The following is a 27,990-nucleotide window of genomic DNA, read 5'->3' on the forward strand; positions in this document are numbered from 1 at the left end:
CTAACGCTTATTCTTAGGACTCTCGGCTGAACTCCCGTTATAATGAACATAGAACACCACTTGTTGTCTGCGCGGGCAGTGCGTCGACCGCACGCCCTTTCAATCACGCGAATGTGTCGTCTTTTTATTAAAAGAAAAACTTGCGTACAATAGTGTGCCGCACTAATTATTAATAATTGCTTGGTAATATAATTACGTTTAAAGTAAATTAAAATTATTTAAAAATGTGTTCTATAAATTTAGCGGTGTTTATTTACATGGTAAGTGATTATTATATTTAATTTTTATATTATTCCTATTGTCTCAGAAGTGAAAAAATAATTCCTTGTAAAGTCAAGAAATTTTATATATTTTTAAAAGAAAGTGAAAAAAATTATGGATATACCTAATAAGACTATGTGTAAAAAGGTATTTAATTGCTATATTCGAAATAAAATCCCCTTTGAGAACTAAAACCGTTGTACGTACCTACATGTAGCTTTCTCCTTTAGTAAGCACACGCTCAACAAAATAAATATATAAAATTTAGACGACGATCATCTCAACGGCTGACTGACTCATTGCCTATGCATTTAGAACGAACAAACCGCTCAGGGAGATAGGTAAAAAAACAATCATAGTATGATAGAGATTTATCTACGGTTTACTGTTAACCAAAGCTCTCACTCGCTGCCTAAAGTTACAACCTGTAATTAGTAAATTTGAAAGTTGCTGGCCGAAAATCGAAGCACTACATTTTAAGGCTTAAGGATTTTATATAAAAGTCTTTGCGTCCGTAATTTAGTTTATTAGCATATCAATCGTGTCAAATTATAGTAAAGAGCGCGACGTTTAAGTAAAATAGAACTAGCATGAACATTATTACTGTTTTTACATGTCTGTTAAGACTTGATGCATTTACTTTATGATCTAATGATTACAGGGATTTGTTTTATAATAAAATTCACATTTATAATGCCTCTGATAATTGTTATAGTTAACAACCCTCTTCCCTACGGGTGAAACCCTCTGTAGATTTTTGTTCTAGCACTGAAGTTTAACTTTTAAAGGAAGGATTCCGACTCTCGATGGTTTTGAATGAGCAAAATTTTAAGGATTATAATGGTCCACTTTTACGTCAATCGAGATATCGTAGTAGGTAAAAGTTGTTCAGAGTTCGACCAACGAGTCAAAGCCAAGTTGTTGGTCGCCACAAGTATGTTTCGCTAACGTGTGTGTGTTCACCCTCATGTGTTGCCAAATCAGAAGAATTACAGAGACAACGCTGGTTAGAGAATCAGGAAATTTTCCGAAACCGACGGATGGACAGCCCAATTTAGCTAAGGACATAAAAGAAAATTTAATAGTTTCGCTTCAGTTGAACAATCTTAAGTTCTTACAGTCAAAATATATATTTTAGTAATCAAGGAAGCATCACATTGGAGAAGTTGGGGAAGACACTTCCCCAATTTTGTCACTGATAAAATCCCACAAAACGAGGAATATTCATAACCGGTTTAATGAAGCAACTATTATTCTTTTATTGACTTAACTATTCTTTATCCAAAATTATCATCAAATCTGTATGCAACGATCGTTAAGCGTACTACAGAAAAAAAGTTGTGGTTATGCAAAGGGCCGTTTTAAAATTAAAGAGAAATGAAAAAGCTATTGAAACAATAAAATAGGTAATTGAAAAATATCCAAAATTTGCGATTTCAAAGAAGCATTCAATGGACGTAAGGGCTCCATTTCAGAGATTTTTTGTTAAAACAGATTGATAAAGACTTATAATAAATTTACTCAGGTACTTATTTATTTATTTATTTATTTGGGAAACAAACAGTACAATACAAACATATAATATTTTAAAAATGCAAATTAATTTTATGCAAGTAGGTACTACTTAAGTACTTATCTTAACTTTTGTATTAACAGTAAAGTAAAATTTGTAAACGTAAGACGTCATCTGCTCTTAATAAGTTGCACAAACAACAACTAGGTATGTTTCATTTCAATTATATAGCATAAATAATATAAGTATTAATTAAGTAAATCTTATATATGTCGTCTTATCTGATATTACTTTAAATACGTTAAATAATAATAATACGTTAAATAGACAATATACGACGTATCTAAAATGTGTATTAATGAAATGTAATTAATAAAAATTTAAACCAACATAATTTTGATTATCACATTTATTTTTAACCGTGTTTAGACAGACTTCGATCCGTTTTTTTGAAGAGACAAAACTTAAATGGGTTTTATTGAAAGTATTACGACTAAAATATAAAATTTTATTTGTACACTCATTGCTCTATTTAATATTCTCATGACGAAATCATATAGACAATAAAAAAATCTAACGAAAAGTAAAATTCATTATAATGTTTTTTCTCTAAAAACAAAAGGGTGATAGATATTATTAGTTCACAGAGTAGGTATAATATTCTCAAGAAGGTAGAAGTCATACAAGTTTGTTTGTAAGACATTTTTTGGGGTAAATGTTTGTCGCAGCTAATCGGAAAAGGTGAATCAAAACGTGCCTTCCGTACAATAGATTATTCAGGCGACGGAGCACTTTCGCTGCTTTTTATATATTCCAATTTCACTTTTGTATCGGTGCTTTAAATCCGTTGAGACTCTCAATCTCGATTACTTATATTAATTAATCCCTTGAGACGTTATAGCAGTAGGAAGTAACTTAGCTATTCATAGGTGAAGAAAGGACATAGTTAATATACCCACCTACTGCTTAATCACAAAACGCATTAGCATTAACGAGATTCAACATGGCGTAACGTATTTTTTTTTGTTATTTATTGTTTTGAACCCTTTAATTAAGCTCATTCGATGGCGATTGAAGAATCATCTTTTCTATTAATGTTATCACGATAAATATATTATCTGCATTTAAACTGTATATTTTAAACTTAATTTATTTTTCTATCATTTACACCTTCTCTGTTTGACTAAAATTGATACCTATGTAGTCATACCCAAAAACAATTTATTTATCCGTTGAATTCCAAACCTACAGTTAGTAATTGTTGTAAAATTCTGTATTCTTCACTCCCTTATTAACCCCAAATTTAGCCATACCAAAGTCGCAGCATAGTATTTTAGAAATTAGCACCTGACGTACACTTCTTTAGGCAACAGGTCAACGACATGTGGTCATTGGCGACCTAGAAATCTGACAATGACACTTTCTTGAAGGTAGGTATTTTCAATTCATCGCACATTCGGTTACCCTTTCATTTCCGATGAATAACATACTGGTTTGGAATTACGAGATGGGTAAGGTAATATTAAAGATAGGCTGGGACTTATCATGCAGGATCAACACAGATTTTAGAAAATTAACTATTAAAATACCTATGTCCATCATATTACTATGTCTAATAGTTTAGTGAAGTAGGTATCCATAATTGTGTCAAACGTAGGTAATAAGGTTAGGAATTTAATGATTTTATTTGTATTACGGAGAAATTGCGAGTTCTACATTTGAGTGTATAAACACCTAACTCGTTTAGTCATGTAGTACATACTACATACCGTCGCAACATGGTTCAGTTACATACTTGTTTTAGCTAAAGTTAGTGTGTGCATGAACTTAAAACTTCCTGTCGTTATGGAGTTTGGAACACGGAAAAGGTTTCAACAGTAAAAGATAGTCCACACAGTCGTTATGGGATCTGTGTCATTCGGCCACGACACACATACCACCCAATGACTGCTCACGCGCAGCCTGTGAATTCATGCGACAGAATCATTTCTTTATGATATTGAGACCTCAATAATATAATGTGCTGATTTTCGTAATGATCTAGAATGACAAGTAAAAAATATAATTTGTATTATATAGATGTTAAGGAGATGCTTAAGAGATTTAGTGACACTATAATAAATCCTATAAAAAATTTTGAAGAAATCTATGTAAGAGTATGTAAAAGTTTTCTGAAATTACTCCATTGTTTTTTTTTTATTACGGGATATTAGTAGTGCCTACATGCATAATAAATAAAAAGATATGCTTACTGCATTTGCATTGCCTACATTTCATAAATGTTCTAAAAAAATATATATTTTCACTTTTCAGGCATTGTTTACGTGTTATGTCATGGCAGATTGCGGTCCACGGTTAAAATATGCATGGGGAGATGCGTTGGAAAGCTCGGATTGTCCTGGTCCAGACGGCTCTCCGTATCCTAGGTATGCTTTCAATTTTACGATTTTCTTACCATTTAGATCAAAGTTCGTGGCGTCATGAATGCTTTGGCACTAAAAAAAATATCCTAGACCGGTGAACTCGTTGACGGCCCACCTGGTTTTAAGTGATTAACCGAATGCATAGACATCACGTGAATGCCGCCACTCACCTTAAAACTTCATGTCTATAAAAATGAGGTTTTTTTTATTGCTTATATGGATGGACGAGCTCACAGCCCACCTGGTGTTAAGTGGTTACTGGAGCCCATGGACATCTACAACGTAAATGCGCCACCCACCTTGAGATATAAGTTCTAAGATCTCAGTATAGTTACAACGGCTGCCCCACCCTTCAAACGGAAACGCATTACTGCTTCATGGCAGAAATAGGCAGGGCGGTAGTAGGTACCTACCCGCACGGACTCACAAGCGGTCCTACCACCAGTAATTACGCAAATTATAATTTTGCGGGTTTGTATTTTATTACACGATGTTATTCCTTCACCGTGGAAGTCGATCGTGAACATTTGTCGAGTACGTATTTCATTAGAAAAATTGGTACCCGCCTGCGGGATCGAACACCGGTGCATCGCTCAACACGGATGCACCGGACGTCTTATCCTTTAGGCCACGATGACTTCTAAAATATCATACCAACCATCACTTAAGAGACGATTAAGGGAAGACTTATGCAGGAACATATTAAGGAATAAGGACACTGCTTTATCTTACAAATGCCTAGTTTTTTTTATTGCCTTTATAGGCAGACGTGCATACGACCCACCTGATGGTGAGTGGTTACCGTCGCCCATGGACTTCAGTAATGCCAGGGGCAGAGCCAAGCCGCTGCCTACCAGATAATAAACTATAGTTGATATTTTGATGCCGTAAGGGGAGTACTGTATTTACGTGTCTGGAATCATCACTACATTATGAGTGCTTAGTGCGAGCTTTGTAACGTTCTCTATAACGTAAAAGTTAGCTCAAAGTATCCAGTTGGAACAGCGCCCCTGGCGGCAAACGTAGGCAAACGTTCCAACTACATACAAATTAATTTCGGTTAACTTTTACGCTATCGAGAACGTTCAAAAACTGGATTTGGCTTTCAAAACTGATCTAATACACTGGACATCAAGTTTTGACTATATTAAAAACCAATCATTTAAACTACTGTTCTGGATGCTATCCATTATTGGCTAATAATAGGAAGTAGTAATTGAAAAATGGACTGACAACCTTTGTCTGAGATACTTTCAATAAATTTACAAAATAATACTGTCAACATAATTGTCGTGTTGAAACAGTTTTTTATCAAAAATACAAAACGAAAGTTAACAGGAAGTGATCAAGGAGTGAGTAACTACAAAAAAAAAACATAAAGAGATAACAGATTCATTCAGAAATTAAGCATAATGTTTATAATACAATAATTTTGACAGTTTCACAATATTCTCAAACTTATTCCCATTTTGAATAGAGGCCAAGTCAGTTCTTAAATTGATTTTGCTCTGGTATCTGCCTGATAATACTTTCATCATCACTGTGAATTAGGGGTTCATTATTTTTGTGGACACATTAGATAAAACATAACTTGATTTAAATGAATATGAATATTTACACAGAGAAAGAAGAAATATTAGCTTCAGTCAACACTAATCAACAGACATATATCAATCTTAGGATAGGGCTTGAAAACAGTACAGAATATTTGTAAGGAAGGCAATTTCCAGTTAGTAATATACTACAGGCCTCCAATCTGTTATGGTCTAGACAAAATACAATATATAAAACATAATTTATGGTAGAAAAATCATAGACATAAATAGTACTCAATAAAATGGAAATCAGTATAATTTTTTTATTCAAATAGGCCTTTACAGTTACTTTCAAATTGTTATAATTGCATTGAATAGTTTTATAATATTGAGTAATGCCCAAAGTTCTATCGAAGATAAGTATGCTCACCCGTAGTTTAATGTATGATGTGATATATGATATGAAGTTTGATGATGAACCATAAATATTATAGTGTAGATAAAATTATTCCAAGATTACAATTTAATTGTTGACTTGAATGACATGACATATATCAAGTGGAATTGATTTTAAAACTAATATTATTTTCATTGAAAATTACAACAGTTCAAGGCCAGAGGTAGCTAACAATAGCACTACCCCATCATTTCACATTAGTATCTTAGTTAGCTTCCTGTACTATATAGGTCAGTAGGACATCACTGGACTATCAGCTATGTGAAATGCTGTTAGTAGGTTGATGGTGTGCCAAGGTTAAACCCACTAAGATCAATATGAACGAAGGGATTAGTAACAATAACTCTCTTTGAGGTTTTTTTTGTAGAGCGTGTACCATGCCTAAGTCAGACAGTTATTTAAAGAAAGAAGGGTAAACATATGGTTTATAGACTTCATTACCTGTTTTTGCATTTTCGTATAAACAAGATTTACCATTTTTAATTCGGCTTGAGTTCCTGTGTGATTTGCTGAATAATAATTTGTTAATAACAATATATTTGATAAATATACATAATAGTTATACAATAATTTTATATTCATATATTTGAAGTTGCTGTTCTTATCGGCTATTATACTAATTTTGTTACAAAAATTAAAAATATTACCTTTACACACTTATCGACTTTACTGATTAGAGTTCAATAAGGTCTTATATGAATTATTATGCGATTTTAAGACGCTTTATTTCCCAAAAGTCAGTGCCTGAGTTAATAAGTTGGAGGCTCACCAAAAATTATAATTGAAGGTACTGTCGTAAATCAAATCTCAAGCGAATGAGTAATGACCTCACTTTTCATTGCCTATATCTTAATATCTAGTGTTATAGTAATGATGTAAAGCTTACAGTAAGTTCTAAGCAGAAATTTTGTTATTTTTTTTTACATACTAAATTCATTGAGTTGCCGGTTGGAATGAGAGTCCCAATGTGTCAGTTTTGACAGAACCAGTGATGCCAGCTGCAATCGAATATTGTGCTTAGCATTTTTTTCGCATTCTCCATAACCCTGTAAACATATTTTTGCACACTACAGTACTGGAATCTTTCGAAACTCATTAAAAATTTTAGGTTTAAAAATAATAATATATATAAAGTTAGAGTAACTATGAAATGTTTGAAAATACCACAGACACAACCTGAGTTTCTCGCCGGATCTTATCAGTGGGTCCCGATTCCAATACGATGGTAGATTCAGCGAAGCACTGCTCTTGCTGGACTAGTTTTCACGTTTTAGCAAATTTTCTCAAGTTTAACCCGTGAGCTCACCTACCCGTCCGCACGTAGCTGAAATTGCCCCACAACCAGCGAATAGGTAGAAAAAAAATTAAAATGAGAGATAAAGAGTAACATTGGAAGTAGCACCATATTTCTCTCTGCATAACTTAGACTTTTTATTATTAAAACTGCAATGAGATTATCCTACAGTGATTAACGATTATTAAATAGTCAATACTATCTTGAACTGTGCTATTACTCGTTTAGGTATAGGAATGTAGACTAGATTGAGAAACTTCACAGAGAGAAAGAAACTTCGTTTCACTTCACTTCAGCTGCAAAAGTGTTCAATAAAATATCTCCAAAAGAGTTCTATAATCATCTAGAATTATTAAAATTTAAATATTATTAGAATTCAATTCAAATCAATTGTACAAAAACAGAATTTGAACAAATCTTAATCTTAAAAAATTAGACAAATATCGCAAGTAAAAGAGAATGCAAAATATTTTAACATCTTTCAAAGTTAGGGATTTTGCCATAGCAATACTGTCTTAAAGTCATGTAGTAAAGATTAAAATGATACTAATACTACCTTTTGTACTTACTAAAAGCCATAAAAATAGTATACGAGATATTATGAATATGCGCGACGAATTTGAAAGTCATACAATATCGCCTTATACTTTAACGCTATAAGAAGTAGCTACTAGCAGCGGGAGAGATTATAAGGGGAGTTAAATGGTCGTTAAAACAATATTTGAAGCCTTCAAAATATCTCCAAACATAGACAGTAAAACCAATACAATTTACTGAGCAGACAAAGTGTAATGCTGTGTGAATTTACTAATCTGTTTTATCGGGACCAAGTATTTATAAATTGTACTTTATTACTCCTTTAGAATTTGAAAAGGCGCATAACTGTGGAGTAACACTAAAACGCTAGACCCGGATTTTCAGATTGTCTCAAAAGTCTATTATGATATTAATTACTAGAAAAATAACCAAGTTAGGCTAAAAGGTCGAGAGTATTTTATGAGCCGTAAATACAGTAAAACAAACAAACTTAGAAACCATTGTCATGCTATCTAACTTTCGAACAATAATGAAGTTTTATGAAAGGTTAATCATGTGTCTACGTACTTAGTTAAATAATGATGGTAATAGAGGCTACATTTTATGGTAGACGATGGTATTGCTAATGTCGATGTGCCGTGGTTTTCGGTTGACAGTGATAAAAACGAAAGCTATGAATTAGACGTTATAAAGTAGTGAACATGGTCACAGAATTAAAATTGAGCCCACACAGTCTGGGATTCGTGAAAAACTTAATTTTTATTGTTTTTCTATTCAGTATTTGATTTAAGCATGGATACCTTAATGATTAGTTCTCTTTCTAATGTATGTAAGGTTTGAGGAGAGTAGTCAGCGGTAGACAGCGGATTGGTTCTGCTCTTGGCATTGCTGACGTCAATGAGCTACGGTAACCAATCACCATCGGGTTGACCGTATGCTCGTTTGCCTACAAGGGTAGTAAAAAAAGTTTGGATAAAATTGTTTTCTTTCTATTATCTGAATTAATTGTAACTATTTTAATGTTCTCATTTAAGTGAATTTATGTAATTCTTTTGAGAATAAAGAATATCTTTAACCCGATCTTAAGGAAAACTGGAACCCAGGTCCAATAATGTGTACCTTAAGTGAAGCTCGGTGTTAGAAATACGGTTTTAATGGTCCCCAGTATATATTAATAACAATGTGTTATAGAGCTTCGAATAATGACGACGAAACTCCGAGAAACGGGCTTGTCTTCCTAATCAAGAACTTGCACTGTCCCATAATATTTTTAACATGATTACACCTTTCAACGTGATCGCCAGATTCAGCACTAAAATATTATCATTATTATTTATTTCACTACTGCAGCGATTTATCATTTATGATTAGATGAAGTGTAAGCTCTTTGGCCCCAGACTGTTGGGTGACGAAGGTCGTGGGTTCGAATGCCACTTTAAGAAAATATTAGTAGAACGAAGAGGTTTAATATTTCAATATTTAAAAGTATATACCTGAGTATGTTTATGAGTCCCTGCTTCCTATTGTACAAGAAATCCTAGTCCGCAACCCGCGCATCAATCTAAATATTAGGGAACATTTATTTTGTAATGATTTGCCTACACAACATTGATATATTTATAATAATTGATACTGACAGCCTAAACGAACGCGAGTTCTAGATGCATCTAGAACAATCTGTATTTCTAGGGTTAGTCTGTACGAGTGAAAGAGTGGAAACTAATATTGATTGAATCGCGTCTATCTGAGCCTGGAATGGGCCCTTGTTCGATTTCGTTGTCGTTCTGGGCTTGCCTACAACAAAGTGACGTCACTGACGTCATACTTTGCTTCAACCACTCCCCGATCCACCGAGTACTAATAATGATGTCCCAGCTGACCGCGGAAATTTAATGATATGGTGTATTTTGTATTGAGATTACAATAGTTTATGATCGTAGTCTAGTGCTGATATTGAAACATGGCCAGTGTCGACGAAGATGTTTTTAATGAAAAACTAAACGAATTAGTAAATAGACGCAGCGGTAACAGTTTGAATTACCGTCGCGATAAATACGTACGTTTGCTGGAAAAAATTAAGCTTTGTAGATCCAAAACAGCTGCAGTACCAAAAAATTCACTCGATTTTCGAATTTATAACAAATTGAAAGTCGTGAAAACGAACGAAGGCGAGAGGATTGCGACGAATCCTTCGTCGCCAAAATTAAAATCACTGATGCTAGTGCCAATCGAGGAAATGTACGATATTTTGCTAAACTGTCACATGAATTTGGGCCACGCTGGCAGAATTAGAATGATGTCTCAGATAAAAAAGAAATACAAAAATATTACGGCTCAAATAATATCACTATTCATATCTCTATGTACAACTTGCAAGATTAAACGTCAAAATTATTCCAAAATGCAGCCATATAAGAACAATCGCGCCGAAAAACAGAATATTGTACAAGAATCATTGTTTGCACACCCAGAGCTTTATTCTAGGGGTCAAGTGGATCTATTATATGTTAATAATGTGGAGGACAAAGAATACAAATTCTTGATGATCTATCGAAACTTGGCGACCAGATTCACGCATTTAAATGTATTAAAACAGTTCAATGCGAATGAGGCTACAGAAAAATTATTGGAAATATTTTTAGTGTTCGGTGCGCCGAATGTTTTACAATCAAAAAATGGAATTACTTTTCTCGAACTCATAGTGAAACAAATAAGGTACATTTGTCCTGAAATAAGAATAGTAGCTTCAGAAACGAATTTCAACGAAAACGTATACAATGGAAAGAATAATAAAGATATTCTAAAGTTGTTAAATGATTGGTTAAACAAAACACAGAGCGTGAAGTGGTACGAGGGTGTCAAATTTGTTCAGCATTCGTTGAACACGGCCTTCAACGAGGTTTTGTGTCATTCGCCAAGCGAGATGGTGTTTGGTATGAATCCTTGGAAAGGCCTTACGTCGATGTTACCTGAAAACGTATACCGAGATCTGAGCACCGAAGATGATTTGAAAATATTTTTGGATCAGTACACAATAGAGGTTCAAAATCAAAATCAGTTGAATCCAGTCGAATCTTCACTATTGCCAGTAAGTTAAAGCAAAAATAAAGCGGAAATTTATACCAGAGAAAAAATATTTTTTCTATCCCCTATTACTACCGCAGCACCAATTGTTGTCAGTTTACATGAAGCATAAAGCTGTTAATTATAAAGAGTTTATTTTAAAGAGTAATTTCTTAAAGAGATACCAGCGCGCCGGATGGTGTATGTGGGTCTGAGTTTCGCCGAAGGGGGAACAATATGGGAGGTGGTATTTTAAGGGGCACAGGAGAAACTGCCTCCCCGAGGTTGCTGGTGAAACAGTCGTTGGCGAAAACGTCACAACGTTGACCATCACGGACGGCGGCCCATCAAGCAATGCCGCTGGTGTTCCGCCTAATAATTTAAATGCCTAGAAGACATTAATGAATATAAATTATACACAGATGCTATATTTATACAAGTTTAATAGTTATAATCTGATATGATTGTACTGAGCTAATCCATTTATTTCTTTTCCAATAGTAGTGGCCATTCGATCGGAATTTTGTTAACAAATACAAATTATATACTTAATTAATGTATTCGATTCTGAAAAAAATATTATCGGTTATCTTCTCCGGGCTAGGCCTGTCGTAACTCAGATGACTTCTATCACGGTCATCTTGTAACTAGATTTTATTACTAGAATAACTATCAAAATATGGTAATGAAAAACCGTTGCCTAGTCGTATATTTATGGCAACAGAACGTGAATACTGGATGCCGACGTGAGCTTTGAGACACGAGGAAAATCGTGAGTGAATCAAATTAATGACTCACCTAGTCTACAGGAACGCGTGATTGGTAAAGATTTTAAGTAGCAACAACCCAATTAGACTAGAAAACTATTAGTGTTTGCCTACCCTTTTATTGAACCTTACTAAGATATGTACCTTAAATGGATTTTTAAATGTATAGTTACATCAACCTCTGTTGATCTTAGGTATCTTGCGATGATTTCCTTGTAAATTAAATTAGTGCCCAGAATAAATAGAAAAGTTATGTGACTTTTGAAATGAGTCATTGAGGACACATTAACGCTCTGAAGAAAGAGTTACTTCTCTCTGTAACATGATTGTACTGATTTTAATATGACTAATGTCCTTTTAGACTTGACTTATGCCTTCCTTTTAACTAAATTTATATTTTAACATAAAGAACTCTATTTTGATGAATTATTTAAGTATTGTAAATTAGTAAAGTGTGTTCACGAGTGTTCAGTAATTTGTTTGTTATCAGTGTGTCGTTCATTAGATGAATGCTTAAACTTAAGAATAAAATAAGGTATCTCAATGTTTGTCGTCTCAAATTGAGCATTCTAACGTAAGTCAATAAAATGATTATTATTATATTATGCGCTTACGTTAGAATATAATTGACTTCCTTCACTATATATATAGGTAGTATTTGTCTGAATAAATGATTAATATTATTTAAATAAATGTTTTAAATCTATTAAATATATTAAATGTTAGTCTGAAATAGTTGTTTGAATAATATAACAAAGAATTAAATTTAGCCTTTACGATCCTACTACTGCTTACCTGCTTTGGGAAACCCTTACTGACACTCCGTATCAAAGCTTGCAATCTGAATGAGAAAAAGTAAATAGCTGACTAAGTAGGTAGATGGGAATTTATATTACTAGTCTAGGTTTTTACGGTAAGCATTTAGTTTAGTCGGTATGATAAAGATGAAAATGATAAGTAAATTTGACTGAAGAGGTGATAACAAATTCCGGTATTCAATGTTCATTTACCGATCTAAAAAAATGTGGCATCTACCAAAAAAATAGCAGTTAAATTCTCAAACAATCGAATCGAAAAACAAGATGGCGGACAGAATAAACGAACGCGCCAAATCAAGTTCACGTTCCGTTACGCATTGTAAACGTCGAGAACGACATTAGTGTAATTACGACAAGTGCAAGGAAGTCGCGGACAAGCGCTGAGAACGTTCCCACAGTATCGTACTGAAATGGAGTAACGGGTTTTAGATTGCATTGTCATGTTTGCTTGTATGTTCGGCTTGGATGATCACGGTGAATTCGTAGTTAATATTTTTGAGGCTGGAGTGATGTCGTTGAAAGGAGAGAGCTGCACTAAATTTTTTAAGAAAATTTCGTCTGAAGCCTTTTTGTTTATGTAAGATGCCCGGTGAATTTAGTGGCGCGATTATTCTAGCCTTCAGATGCTAAGTCAAGGCAGGTATATTTTTTTATTATTAAATAAATAAAACCTAATTAACATGAACAATTTTTATGAAATAATAAAAATCGAGCACGAAAAGTTTTATTGATTTTGCGTAATCTGGTTGTTGATTCTGCTATATGCGAAAATTTGTGTCCACGTCTGTGGCGGCAGCGACATTCAAGCAAACTGATATTGTCGGCTCTTGTAGTCGTTTAAATATAGCTGAAAAAAGTCTAGAAGTAAGATTACATTGTACATAATTTTCCTATTACTCTGTACTGTCTTGTTTTCTGTGTGTACATAAATATATAAAAAAAAAAAATTATTTCTTTTATTCTTTTGATGATTATATACCTATTTATTTATCTACTAAAATATATAAATAAATAAAAACCCGTTTTAATAACATTTCCAACCAAACTAGTGAGGCCAAAGTAATTAAATTACTGTTTGTATACCGATCCATCAGTTTTGAAGTCGGTAAACTTATATTGAAAGATTTCGTTTGGTGGATGTTTTCCGACGGGTTCGATTTTCGGTCGTAGAAAGTATCGTCAAAGATGAAACTTATTATGTTATCGGCGTTAGGATATATTTATACTTAACACAATAAAAACAAACAAAAAACCTGCTAGATACCTATGAAACCTTCACAAGTATTCTAGCTCATTTTTTCTCAGGTTTTAACCTGTATGGGCTTACCTCTTTTTAGCCCCTGACTATCAGTAATGGCTAGCTCTTTCAAAATTATTCTCAATGAATTCACCACCGATATGGTGTTATGGTACTGATCCGATCTATGTGGGCACAGAATATGACCTACTAGTAATACAAGCTTCATAGTAAAGAGTAATTTTAAAATACTAACCTGGCATTTTTTCCGTGAATGTTACAGACATCTTATAAACCGAGCCATCAAATCTGGTCCTTGGAGTCAGTCGTCGCGGCAAGGCAGAGCCGCGCGGACACTGGACCCAGCCATCATGAGACGAGCGCTCCTGGACGCTCATAGCTCGTACTCTGAAGGCTCAACTAGCGCGCAGACTGCTAATAATAGAACTGGTAAGATGTGAACTTTGTTATTATGTGAAACAATTGTTTGGCAGATAAATATTTTATATGTACTTAAGATAGGGAAGTACTGGAAGGATCCTACTAATTTATGAAGTTGATCAAAAGTCATACTTCCATAATGGACATTTTTGTAAAGCTATTTTTAGGTCGTCGTGTTCCAAAATATGAGACGTCCGGTGCATTCGTATGTAGCGATGCACCGGTGTTCGAATCCCGCAGGCGGGTACCAATTTTTCTAATGAAATACGTACTCAGCAAATGTTCACGATTGACTTCCACGGTGAAGTAATAACATCGTATAATAAAAATCGAACCCACAAAATTATAATTTGTGTAATTACTGGTGATAGGACCACTTGTGAGTCCGCACGGGTAGGTACCAGGTACCGGGTAGGTACTGCCTATTTCTGCCGTGAAGCAGTAATGCGTTTCGGTTTGAAGGGGGGGGGCAGCCGTTGTAACTATACTGAGACCTCAGAACTTATATCTCAAGGTGTCAGTAATCACTTAACACCAGGTGGGCTGTGAGATCGTCCACCCATCAAAGCAATAAAAAAAAAATTTAGCTTTTATGTGAACTACATGAGGAGGCGAATGGCTTGAGAAACTCTGCATAACGGGTAAAGTGGAAGTAAAAGGACTTCAAGGTCCCACGCGCTAGAGCGATAAAATTCGAGCGATGCTCAACTCTTAAAGTGTGTTCTATCCGTAGTTTGATATAGAAGTCACGACCCTCTGTCAAATATGAAAGATCCTTTAAGTGTTCCGGGTCAAGTCGAGCGAAAACTAGACCACAAACTTGAAGACCCAATTGTTTTGAAATAACAACCATCTCATCCAACATTATGCGTTATTACTCTATAAAGAAAAAAATCTTTAAAAGTAGAAGAAGAATAAGAAGTAAGAAGAGTAAGAAGATATCTTTTAAAAGTAGAGCCATTTGTTTTTCAGGTCGAGCGGTTAATTTACCAACGATACCGTCGTCCGCACAAGCCGGTAACACCTGCGGCGGTGGCCGTCTCTGCAAGACCCGTTACAACACGACTGCTCCAATGTACGGGGTGTCTTTGACTTCTGGCCAACCGGTCACCATAGTTCAAAAGTTTCCGGATCTGCTTCAGCAGGTCGTCTTTGAAGTATGCGAGTGAGTATTTACTATGTTAATCTAATGACTATTTAAGCACTTCACGGTAAAAGTAAACGCAACTTTTTTAATACTAAACTAGACACATTTACCGTAATATCTGCAGTTCTTACTAAAAAAAAAACTCCACTCAAAATCGTAAAATCGATTCAAATTTCAACTTTTTTTTTCCTACCTATGCTGATTAGATAGCCTTGAGAGGCTATTTCAACGTAACCTTAACTAGTAGGTAAGCTCACGGGGCTCAATCCTGACGACTTAGCTAATACGAACCCTAGCAAGAGCCGTGCTTCGCGGAATCTACCACCGGATCGAAAACGCCACCCACTGAGAAGATCCGGCGAGAAACTCAGTGGGCTGTATCTGTGGGTTAATTTACTCGTCGAGCCCTTCGAGCGTTCGACGAGAACGATGACCGGTTTCCACATTATGACCCGTCATTGGTATACTATCTCCATAACATTTGTAAACCGCATTGTTAGACTCATTATTTTATTCGAGATATTTAAACCAGAATTTTTCATATTAAAGCTTATTATACTCTTACAAATTATATTGAGGATATTCTGTATTGTTAGCTTGCACGGGTCTCCACGAAAAGAACATGCGTCGCGGTTCAACGGGTTGGACAGACGGTATATAATAAAAATGAGGCACGGACCTCAATTCTTAAGATCCACCTTTATATTGTGATGTCTATGAGCTCGCTCGCCATTTGTTTTTTAGTACTGTGGGCTCACGGCCCATCTGGTGTTAAGTGATTACTGGAGCCCATAGACATCTACAACATAAATGCCGCCACCCACTGAGATATGAGTTCTCAGGTCTCAGTATAGTCACAACGCCTGCCCCGCCCTTCAGACCGAAATGCACTACTGCTTCACGGCAGAAATAGGCGGTGCGGTAGTACCTTATGACACGCACATGGCGGTACCTGGGTCCCCGCCCAGCCGGAGTGGAGGAGCTCGTTGGGGTTTAGTCGGTAGTCGTTAAGCTGGGCGGGTTTCGCGAGAGCCGAACTTAGCCCAGCGCGCCTTTCTAAAGGCGTAGTCTCCTATGTCTTTTTCAACTGGAGGCGCTGAGTCCGACTCCTGTCGGCAGGGTATCCGTAAAGACTGGGATTCCCCATCGATACCAAAAAAAAGGACGGTGGTACCTACCCGTGCGGACTCACAAGAGGTCCTACCACCACTAATTACTTACTTACTTATCTAGTGTCTCAAGAAATCATACTTCGATAATTACGATAAAAATATATTTATTAGATATTCATTATAAATTCTCTTTACAGATCCAGCGAATGTTCAGTAATACGAGGCACGTGCACGCAGACGTACGTCCCCTATCTGTTCTTGGTCTTACCCCTGGGGCCGGTGACCTTCACGGGACAAGACTACGTTCTGGTCGAGTCCGGATGCGTTTGTCGACCCAATCCAATGCCATAGACGCCTCCGTCAAAACACTTCGACTTACGGTTCGAAGGCTCAAGAGGGTAGTTTAAAATAACAAGCGAATCGCTCAAAACGTTTGTTTGTTATGAATTAGTTAATACTCATTTCGAATTATTGGAATTAGAAAAGTGTGGACTGTTTGAATTGCAAGGGCCACTTATGTGTTCCTTACCATATTACTACTCATGGCACTGTGGTGAAAGCTGTCTGTATGTCAGAAAAACAATCTCTTAATATATATTCATTGAAATACATAAATTAATCGAAAAACGGTAGGCAGCGGCTTGGCTCTGCCCCTGGCATTGCTGACGTCCATGAGCGACGGTAACCACTCACCATCAGGTGGGCCGTATGCTCGTCTGCCTATACGGTAATAAAAAAAAAAAGAATCAACTTACAAATTACGAACAAAAAGACTTCGGAGCGGCTTAGTTATCACAGAAACTTATTCTCATCACAGAGTTCATGATGCAAATCACAAATACTAGAATAGAAATTCCGGTTTTGTTTATTATTAGGGGACCATAATTTCGAAGAAGTAATAATAATTTCAAATATAACTTCGTAACGTAAGTTGTAGCCGAAGTCCAAGTACCAGGAGACCATAAATGCAAAGAGCTCATTCACAATGAATGTCCGATATAGGTGACGCACTCTAAAGGAGGTGCTCCCAGTTCAATGTAAACATCTTCGCGGATTCGTCGAACATTTTCAACATTTATTTCCTGTCTCTAATTATCAATTAAAAATCATTTACTCTCATTGACACACATAGATCTTGTTTTCCGGGACGGAGAAAGTTTGGAATTTCGCAAATAATGATTTTATCTCGTATTATTTATGAAATACTTTAACAGACCAACGCGGCGATATTTTTACGAAGAACGACAGTGTTGCATTTATTAGGTTTAGATCTTCGATCGACAATGTAATGTTGTTGAGAAATACATATTTTTAATTAGTTAATTATTTTAATTTTAATGACGATTTTAAGCGTGTTGAGAGTGAAATTTCGGATCCCTAACGAAAATAGTCGTTCGCACATGTTGTGAACCCTCAAGAGCACACAATGAAATTAGAATTTAGAGTAATTTTTCACGATCTTGTATTTCAGCAGCTTTGTTTTAGTGCAGTTACTAGGCAATAAATTTCATGTTGATTCTAAAATCCGTCCGAGTTGCATTGTAATTGGGGTAAAGCCATGTTCAAATTACTAAGTTTTATTTAATGATATACAGATTAAACACAAAAACATTAGACGGTCGTTTTAAGTCCAGTGACATTCTTTATGACTATTATGGGAAGGATGTGAGCGCATTTTACAGGAAGCTACTAACGTTGTTGACACGTATAAATATTAAAAAGTAATTATAAACGGGATGAGCATAAGAATTAACACGAATTTAAAAAATGATAATGTTTTTTTTTTTATCTGAATAAAACAAAGTGCTTCATATTCAGTATGTCTGTTGCTTAACGTTTTATAAAAAAAATTAAAACAGTTCGTAAGAAAATCGTTCCCGCGCAAACCAACAGTTACAAGAAGTCGTACTTTTGGTGATTCGTGTATCTATTCCAATGTTTTAACAAAAATAAGATCAAATCTTGTATATCTGTTTTTCAAATTACAAATAATAATATGCTAAAGTAATGTAGGTAGGTAATCGTTAGGTTTTACTTGTGTTAATTCCTTTAGGTTCGGGGTAAGAATACGGAGTGCTATTTAATATAAAATGATTTATTAATTAAAAAACATCATTTAATTTGTAGGTCATTTTATGGATCTTTTATTTATGTAATGCAGACTGAGTATTATTGTTACTGTGTAAAATATTTAACTATTGTTTTTTTTTTTAAATCATACATTTATTTATAAAGCATTTATATGTAAATCTAGATTTTATTTTCATATCAAACATGTTTAATAATTTTGTTTTGATTAAAATGTATTATTAATTGGGTTTTTTTTTCAATCACACTTTTATATTATCATCACCTATTTTAAGATGTACGATAGCTCAGTTTTATTGAAATTTAAAGTTTTAAAGGATTGCGGACTTATCGCCAACTGCTCAAGATTTCACGACTGACTTTTTCAAATGTTGCACAAACTTTGGTAGCGCTGGTGTCGCGCTCAGTTGATTGCGCGGAAACTGGGCAAGTTGGCGGGAAATTTCAAAATGTAACCCCCAAAATCGAACATAACATATAATAATATGGTCAAAATCTCAAATGTCTCTGACACTGAAGTCCCGCCCTTCGAAAGAATAAGTGCATCGAAACGCATGAGTGCTTCGCGACAGAAGCATAGTGTGGGAATTTGAACACGATAATATAAGCATTTTATTTCCATACTACATGTACGCAGCGTCGCATACGTCACATATTTTTAAAGGGATTACCTAGTTGAACACGACTGAAGGCTGAAGAAATATTTGGTTACGAATAAATAATACAATCTTAAACTGGCTTAAATATATATTATTCTTAGCGTTTATTGTTCATAATGATAGTACTGGGGGGGAGGTTGTTGCGGCCTAGACTGGTGACCGATTTGTTGTTGGTGTCCAATTTGGGGCTGATGAGATATTTGAGGTTGATGTGCGAGCTGCGGCTGCTGAGCGATTTGAGGCTTGGGCGTAGGGATCTTTACTACGATGTCGGTTGGCTGCCTTTGTACCTGATGAAGAATTAATAATCACATTATACGTCGGACAGGCAATTAAGTTCTCTACTCCAGCGAAACTCTCATAATGAGCCAAGAGAACCCCTTATTAGAAGAGTTTTGCGCAATTCCACAATATGGTGGGGAGGCTCATTGTGGCCGCACCAGCTCAGCCAAGATACTAATCAGCCCCTTGAGATTATCAACGACTTCAAGGAATTATCGCAGAGTGCGATACGACATACTGTTGCAACGCACACGGTTCTGTCAATCCCACATATTTCATTATTCAGCGACCAAGGTATTGGTATTAGTATCCACACATTGAAAAAAAGCTGTTATTGCTGTCATACATGTATAAAAACCGCAAAAAAAAAGATTTTTTTTTAATTGTACTCAATGTAATAAAATGAAATTCAGTCGAGACCCCGGGCCGATGGTTTGACGACAAGCAAACTCAAGGAAATTTTCTGTGCATCGTATTAAGATTATATGATGTGTCGAATCCGAAAAATGTGTATTAAAGCCAAGAAGAAAACGAAGAAAATTGGTTTTCCGTTTGTGTCCTAAAATCAGTTTATTCCCGTTCAGTTCTTAAGCCGTCTCTCCTTCCCCTAAATAAGATTTAAAAAAAACGCAGGTTAGTTTTGGTGTGTATACCAAGCTATAAAACGGGATCGATGGAGACAGCTGGTTGACGAAATCGGACGGAGTCACGATCCAGTCAGCGACGGAGTCAGTGAGGGACCGATCGAAGAGAGAGAGAGTTTTGGTGTATATTTCTATTCGTATATCTCACCTCGGCTTTGAAGCCCTCTTTAGGGTCGGCAGTGTAAGTGACAGTTCTGATGAACCCGTCACTGTCTACTACGGAGTACGAGCCCTTGATGACGTCACCGTCGCGCTGCTCCTTCCTGTTCTGGTAGTTAGTGTACTGGTCATCGTTCACGTCGAAGCCGAACTGGTATGAGGGATGGGGCTGGAAATGATGATGATGATGATGAAATGAAATAATGATTTAGATCTTTGAATATTTCATGGCTACTTATTACATAAGTACACGCACCCTTTTTTTTTTTAGTGCCCATTATGGGCAGATGAGCATACGGTCCACCTGATGGTGAGTGGTTACCGTCGCCCATGGACTTGAGCAATGCCAGGGGCAGAGCCAAGCCGCTGCCTACCGAAATTCGAATTCGAAATGAATGTCTCAATGATGAAGGCAAGAATCGATAAATTGTTATGAAGACGATTTTAAAATCCCATTCCGCGTTTGCCGTGCTAAAATCAATGTGTTTTCATCGCATCAATTAATATGTAGGTATCAATTATAGACAAAAGAATTCAATTGAACAGCATCCTTTTATAACAAGAACCGGCAATTGAGAAATGCAACAGCAAAACTAGATTTCTTTCAACCTGAGTGCACATTTACATTAATACAAATCAAAATGGAACGAACTGTGGTATAAAACTACTTAATAACGTTTTGTACCAAAAATTCTATAAGGAACTAAATATTAGTTACTAGCTTTTGCTCGCGACTCCGTCCGCGTGGAATAGTTATTTTACCCCTCACTTCATTTACGTAGAAAGTGAAAATATTTTTGAATTATAGAATGTTAAGGAGCTATTTAAACCCCTATTCTGAAACATTATTCATTGATGCTCCACTCGTATTAGCATTACCGTGATGTTATAGCCTGCCTCAATAAATGCGTTATCTAACACTGAAAGAATTTTTCAAATCGGATCAGTAGTTCCTGAGATTAGCGCGTTCAAACAAACAAACTCTTCAGCTTTATAATATTATAGTATAGATTATCTATGTGTACAAATATATTTACAAAGTCCAGTTACGCAGTGAAAGTAAATGTAGTAAGGTGTAATGACCGACTTCTTGACACACGATCCGCCGTCTGTTCCGAATGGTTCCTTCATTTATTATTAGATTTACTATTACCGGTATATAGTTACCCGGCGCTCGAAATTTCACAGTAATCTTAATCATTTTTTATTTTTTTATTTTTGAAAGATTAATGGTGGCCTCGAGGCCTTTCTAGCTTTACCAGGGCAAGTGGGCGTGCAAGGGCTCAGTCAGGAGGGGTGGGATTTGCTAACAGCTACAGTAGTGTAAATCTTATTGAAGTTTGGCATTTTCATGAATAAAGTACACCGCATCGATTTGTAAAATTAATTAATTCACGAGTGAACGAGCTAACGGCTCGCTTAGTATAAAGCGGTTACTTGAGTCCATAGTCCATACACATTATAGATTGAATGTCATGACCCCATTTAAAATGTTGAAGCTTCGTACATGACAGTTTCGCTCTACTACTGACAAAAGAAAAAAAAAACTTTCATCGGTATACATACCGATAGCGATATGTGTTATTTTAGTTATTATGGTAATTGTTAATATCTTAATTCTGTATTATTAAATAATTCAATGGAATAACTATTGTAAAATATGTAGTTCTATAAACCGGATGATTAATAAATATGTGTATTAAGTGACATTTATTCATTCATTGGATTCATGCACATCGAGTAAATGTTACTGGAGCCCATAGACATATACAACGTAAATGCGCCACACCCACCTTGAAATTTAAGTTCTAAGGTCTCAAGTATAGGTACAACGGCTGCCCCGCCCTTCAAGCCGAAACGCATTACTGCTTCACGGCAGAAGTAGGCAGGGTGGTGGTACCTACCCGTGCGGACTCACAAGAGGTCCTACCACCAGTATATGATAGAGCTTCCATGCATATTTGGTTTAAAAGTACGATTATGATGAGTATTTAAGAGAATAAATTAACTTACATCATATTCTTCCTGTGGCTGTTGAGGTTCGGCTCTCTGAGGTTGATATTGCTGACGGTATTGAGGCTGAGGCTGTGCTTGAGGTTGCGGTTGGGGTTGAGGTTGGTATTGCGCTTGTTGTTGATATTGAGGTTCGCTTTGAACAGCGTAGGGCTGTGTACAATAATTTAATGGTTAGTTCGAAACCATAATCCAATTCTTAAATAGGCTTTGTGTTATTTTTAAATCTTGGCTGCGAGCTTTAAATTTGTGGGCAGATTAAAGAATGTTAGACACGTTAAGCGGCGAACATAAAAAAAATCATAACGCCCCTACACATCACATAGGACGTCAAAAGAGCACCCCATGACATTTTTTTAAATTTTGTTTTGTTGCTTAGATAGACCAATAAAAAATATTAAATATATAAAAATATGGCTATTACGTTAATTTTTGGCTTTATCTTGATTTAAAGGACTCTTAAGCTAAGCAATTCACAGCCGTAAAGCATTTTCCTCTAAAACACAAACTTATGTTGCCAGTGCTTGTCAAAATTTTTCAACTAAGTATAATTGTTAAAGGCACATGATGTACCAAATCTACGTGTCTTGTTAAATACCAAAATTATTTCCACAGATGTTACAATCAAAGGCACTTACGATACGCGCTGGTGCTGGAGCTATGTGTGTTGGCCTGGAGATGGTGTGGGGCTGAGCGCCTCCTTGGTCAGCAAGATACTGCCTTAATAGATGAGGGGGGATACCTTCTCCGTGTTGCTGTGGAAAAAATGACCAAGATATTAATACGAATACATCGAAAATTAAAGACTGGTAAAGCAAATGGTCGTTTTGATTTCTTGGAACTTGAAATAAGAATTATGAAAATAGTTTCGAATATTAGGTATAGCCGAACAGTTTTCCAGAAGAATTTTTCAAGTAAAAAAGGGGGTTGGAAAAAGTTTTTAGCAGTTGTAAATGAGATTGGGTAAGATTAAGTTTGCTAATTTTAACGCAACCATTTCTGATTTAGGCGACAATTTGGTAGAGCAGCAAAGGGATCACTTAATATTAGGCCTTTATTTATTAACCTGTAGGGTTACCAACGCAAAGTGAACAGACTGAAATTGGTTTAAATAGAAATGACAGATTCAACCACTCATATCGGAATACAAAATGGATCAGCTCAGCAAATAAATAGCTCCGATTACGCATAAAATAACTTTACGGCTATATTAAGTCCTACGTGTTATGTCATAATAAAATTCGTGTCAGCCCTAATAAATAATTGAATAACAGAACGTAACAACGAGTTTCGTAATAGCAGCGAACCGTTTTATCCGGAGCGGTTGTTATAACGAGATCCGATCCGTTTACGTAACGTATAATACTGGCTTAGTCGGTGGATGACCGAGTTAATTGTTGACGGGTTGTTAAACTTTACTTAGTTGTTTCAAGTAACAGTAATTGCAATTGGTAGTTTGTTTTGAGTATTGCCCTGTGTTACGAATATCCTAATGCGTTCCGGCTTGAAGAGTAAGATGTGATTCAAAGCAATTAATACTTTAGCCTAAATTCTTAAGGTTCATAACAATGATGAAATTCGTCGTGCCTATGTGTTGTGAAACGCATTCAACTATCTACGACAGTAAAATTAGATGTAATTTTTTTTTTAAATAGTGTTAGTAGATAAAAAAATTGCGTGCATCAGAAATCTACACGAGAATGCCTATATTATGCTACTAGGTTGGATCCACAGTTCTTTCACACTCACTACCAAAAGTCGAATGAAAAGTAATAATAATAATAATACTATAGGGATTTGATTTAGCAGTTCGGGTGATTCACGAGCCTTGAAGCCTTTTGTTATCCAAATGTCTAAAGATAACCACTTATGAAAACTGATGACGTACGTGTGAAATTATTATACAATTTTAGTAAACACACTACAGTTTTAATAAACAGTATTATATCATTTAATCAATTTCATTGGCTAATTTTATTTTCACCAATAAAAATTTTCACGCTATTTTTTGAAGATTATTTACAAGATTACTTTGATATCATTTCACAATGTTGGTGGTGATATTCACTTACGCTGACACCCGTCCACTTCTGCACATAATACTGGACTCAGTTTGCGACTCTTCTTATCCAGCCCTTAACTTATACAGAGCCCACAAAAATTGGTAAAAGGTGCACATTTTCCGATTTGCGGTATGATGAGGACTCGTTTGCTCCAGCGATCGTCATTTCTCCGGCATACGCAACCAACCGACTGACACTTGAACGTGAGCTATATCAGTGACGCTTGATTCTCTGACCGATAACTTTGTATCGGAGTTTATCTTTTAGCGTAACTCCAAGCATAGCTATTTCTACAGCCTGTTAAGTGATATTGAGCTGGCTAATTAGTCCTATCATGAGTTTAATGAGATTTTGTAGGCAGCGGCTTGGCTCTGCCCCTGGCATTGCTGAAGTCCATGGGCGACGGTAGCCACTTACCATCAGGTGAGCCGTATGCTCGTCTGCCTACAAGGGCAATAAAAAAAATCCATTAAAAATGTTAGTTTAATTGGTGGCCTAACATACTTATAGGTGTGAGAGAGGTTCTGCCCTCGAATGCGCAAAACTGTTCTTTTTCATTTTCTATTGCTTAGATGGGTGGACGAGCTCACAGCCCACCTGGTGTTAAGTGGTTACTGGAGCCCATAGACATCTACAACGTAAATGCGCCACCCACCTTGAGATATAAGCTCTAAAGTCTCAAGTATAGTTACAACGGCTGCCCCACCCTTCAAACCGAAACGCATTACTGCTTCACTTCTGCAGAATATTATAAATATGTAATATTATTCTAACTGGCGGTAGGACCTCTTGTAGAATATTATTTGTAAAATATAGTAGGCTTCATTTATTAAAAAAATGTTAAGATTTTTATGCAGCTCGTCCTTTTACTTATTAATATAAAATTTGCTAGGCCTATAATTCACTTAAAACATAGCTAGAATTGGAATAAAAATGTCAAACTAATCTCTAAAATAGTCTCTGTAAAGTTTATTTACCAAAGATGATTTAACTCAAACGATCTCTCATTAAGCTAACAAAGAGTCCACTCAAGGCTGCACGAAAAGGGGCTACTTGCGAAATGTTCCAAGAAAAAAACCAACACAATTACAAACATTTGAATTGTAATGACAACCTTTTCAAATGGCCAAAGAGCTTTTGAAACTTTTGCATATTGTTATAAGGATTGGTTTTGAATACGTAATTATGTTGCGAGATTTCACGCTGAAGTTTTGAGGGTACTATTGTGTCACTCAAAATATTGTTATAAAGGATTGGAAGTACAATAAGTGCATACATAGGTTATTGCTGTAACTGTTCAAGTTTCTGGGTATCTTTATTGGTAGACGCGATATTTATGAGCACGGGTACGACCTTTCCACCTATTTCTCCATGCTGGTGGCCTCGGGGGGCTTATGCCAGCTTCGCTGAGTGAGTAGGCGACAAGAGGGGGTTCTAAAGTGACGAGTTTGCTCACACCAGCCGTAGTGAATGTAGTGCTTCGCAGAATCTACCAGCGGATCGGTAAGACGATCCTCCGAGAAGACCCAGCGAGAAATTCAGGCTATGTTTGAGGGTATTTCTCCTACGAAGCAATCAGAGAATCATGGTTTCCGAAACGAAAGGTGGAAAAGTCGTTATTGCAGTACTATTGAAACTTCGTCTGACCTCATGCCTCAAGGTAGTAAGGTGGTAACTCATTTTGATTTCAATGTTGCATTCGTGATATTGAAGTAAATTGCAATGCATGATAAAACAATTTTACGGTTTAAACTCCTAATGCCGTTTCGAATGTCTGACATTTGTTTTGACACGCAACATCAAAATGTAAATATTTAAAATGCATAAGTGCTTTTAATTCGTGATACATATGTAGAGAATTGAATTTTTCGTGAGAAGAACAATATTTTGCCTTGAATGCCAAAGCTATTCGCCTAATTGTTTCTATCCTATCCGCTGAAATGTCAATATAGTGCGTATTGAGAGTAAAGTATGTAAATGTAGCCTTAACATCTTTAAATAGAGAAAGTTCTGTTCTAACATATGGGATCCTCTTATCGTGAAGATGAAAGCCGAAATGAAACAAACTATCAGGCCTTTAGATTCGTCCTGTGTTAAACGTAAAATTCTAGTTTTTTTTATTTTATTATGTAAAAATTGTCAAGGTTATTTTAGTGGTCGTGGCCTAAAGGATAAACGTCCAGTGCATTCGTGTTGAGCGATGCACCGGTGTTCGAATCTTAGGCGGGTACCAATTTTTCTAATGAAATACGTACCTACTCAAGAAATGCTCACGATTGACTTCCAGCCATTGTAACTATACTTGAGACCTTAGAACTTATATCTCAAATTGGGTGGCGCATTTACGTTGTAGATGTCTATGGGTTCCAGTAACCACTTAACACCAGGTGGGCTGTGAGTTCGTCCACCCACATAAGCAATAAAAAAATAAAAATCAATCACCGTAGTCGTTAGGGGCGAATAAGAAAACTGTTAAGTATTTAAAACTTCGGAAATATAATGATAAATGACAATAAAACCCATTTTACCCAATGACCCTTAAAACCTAGCCTAACCTTAGAACCTATAAAGCCTTATAGCCCATAATAACTCAATGATATAAAAATAAATATAATAAATGACAATAAAAACCCGTAAATATATTGAATTAGAGATAGTTCGTTGACATTTGCACGTGGCTAGTAACAGTCAACCTTCATACACGAGAACCCATTTAAGACAGAAAGGAAACATCCAGTGAGTTGTGATGTGCTGCCCACTCTAAGAATTTAGAAGGATCAAATTAAATTTAATTGTGATGTAGTTTACGATAACAATCGTATCGTATCGTAAGTATAACTATATTATGTTTAGTTATAGATTTTGAAATAAGTATCATATTTGTATTCATATAACTATAGTATAGACAAAAATAGATTCACATGTTTTATATTCAAAAAGGGAAGCGGTATTATTGAGGCAATTAGAGAAAATATTACCGGAAAAACGAAGAAAACAAAAGGCATAGAGAAGAAAAAAAAGTTTTTCTTTTAATAGGTTTGGGCATACAGTATATCATCCGAATCCAGAGCACACCTTTTATTGTCACCATTTGGAAAAAAAGCAGTTGAGTTCATTACATAAAACACTAATAAATAAATTTCATTATGGATATGTAGTTCGAAAAAATTCAGTAAAAAAATCAATTTGAACTTACTTGTGGCTGCGCTTGGTATTGATGTTGCGGCGCCGCCAAAACGCACCCCAGAATTGCCAACGTAACGCACTTACGCAACATGATGCACACACAAAACAATTAATAACAATTGAAAATATTTGTTCTTAAAAAAAAAGACCACAGCACACCCGCGTCCGTAATATTTATTAACGTATCGTGCGATGCGTGTAAGTAACACTCACTTTATATAGAGACACACACACCCCTTCTAGTGTTCAAGGCGGGAGTCGAGAGCTGTAACTTGCATGTGTGCTCCGAAA

General features: G+C 35.8%; 3 protein-coding genes across 3 annotated transcripts; 2 read left to right on the top strand and 1 right to left on the bottom strand.

Moving 5' to 3' along the window:
• The first annotated feature begins 1 nt into the window (after position 1).
• LOC114240203 (uncharacterized) lies at positions 2–18,918 on the top strand. The gene is made up of 5 exons (XM_028170674.2): positions 2–260; positions 4,088–4,200; positions 14,189–14,355; positions 15,319–15,511; positions 16,803–18,918. Exons 1-5 carry the CDS (start codon positions 225–227, stop codon positions 16,954–16,956), a joined length of 663 nt encoding a protein of 220 aa, XP_028026475.1. The 5' UTR covers positions 2–224; the 3' UTR covers positions 16,957–18,918.
• LOC114240202 (KRAB domain-containing protein 2-like) lies at positions 9,157–12,726 on the top strand. The gene has a single exon (XM_028170673.2). The coding sequence runs from the start codon at positions 9,981–9,983 to the stop codon at positions 11,115–11,117; it is 1,137 nt and encodes a 378-aa protein (XP_028026474.2). The 5' UTR covers positions 9,157–9,980; the 3' UTR covers positions 11,118–12,726.
• Positions 18,919–19,427: 509 nt separating the features above from the next.
• On the bottom strand, positions 19,428–27,898 carry Cpr66D (Cuticular protein 66D). Its single transcript, XM_028170663.2, has 5 exons — positions 27,710–27,898; positions 23,089–23,205; positions 22,451–22,603; positions 20,427–20,606; positions 19,428–19,642 (listed from the first exon to the last, which is right to left on the bottom strand). The coding sequence occupies exons 1-5, from the start codon at positions 27,788–27,790 to the stop codon at positions 19,457–19,459; spliced, it is 717 nt and encodes a 238-aa protein (XP_028026464.1). The 5' UTR covers positions 27,791–27,898; the 3' UTR covers positions 19,428–19,456.
• Between the last annotated feature and the right edge of the window lie 92 nt (positions 27,899–27,990).

This window comes from Bombyx mandarina, chromosome 22, assembly GCF_030267445.1.
Source record: "Bombyx mandarina strain Sakado chromosome 22, ASM3026744v2".
In the NCBI taxonomy this organism is placed as follows: Eukaryota; Metazoa; Arthropoda; class Insecta; order Lepidoptera; family Bombycidae; genus Bombyx; species Bombyx mandarina.

What these genes read in the sequence shown, in the direction of transcription:
- LOC114240203 (XM_028170674.2), top strand. Translation starts at nt 225, where the DNA reads ATGTGTTCTATAAATTTAGCGGTGTTTATTTACATG. An exon ending in GACGGCTCTCCGTATCCTAG is followed by an intron (nt 4,201 to 14,188) that starts GTATGCTTTCAA and finishes TGAATGTTACAG; the next exon opens with ACATCTTATAAACCGAGCCA. An exon ending in GACTGCTAATAATAGAACTG is followed by an intron (nt 14,356 to 15,318) that starts GTAAGATGTGAA and finishes TTTGTTTTTCAG; the next exon opens with GTCGAGCGGTTAATTTACCA.
- Cpr66D (XM_028170663.2), bottom strand. Translation starts at nt 27,790, where the DNA reads ATGTTGCGTAAGTGCGTTACGTTGGCAATTCTGGGGTGCGTTTTGGCG. An exon ending in AATACCAAGCGCAGCCACAA is followed by an intron (nt 23,206 to 27,709) that starts GTAAGTTCAAAT and finishes TTTTTTCCACAG; the next exon opens with CAACACGGAGAAGGTATCCC. An exon ending in CTCCAGCACCAGCGCGTATC is followed by an intron (nt 22,604 to 23,088) that starts GTAAGTGCCTTT and finishes TATTGTACACAG; the next exon opens with CCCTACGCTGTTCAAAGCGA.
- LOC114240202 (XM_028170673.2), top strand. Translation starts at nt 9,981, where the DNA reads ATGGCCAGTGTCGACGAAGATGTTTTTAATGAAAAACTAAACGAATTA.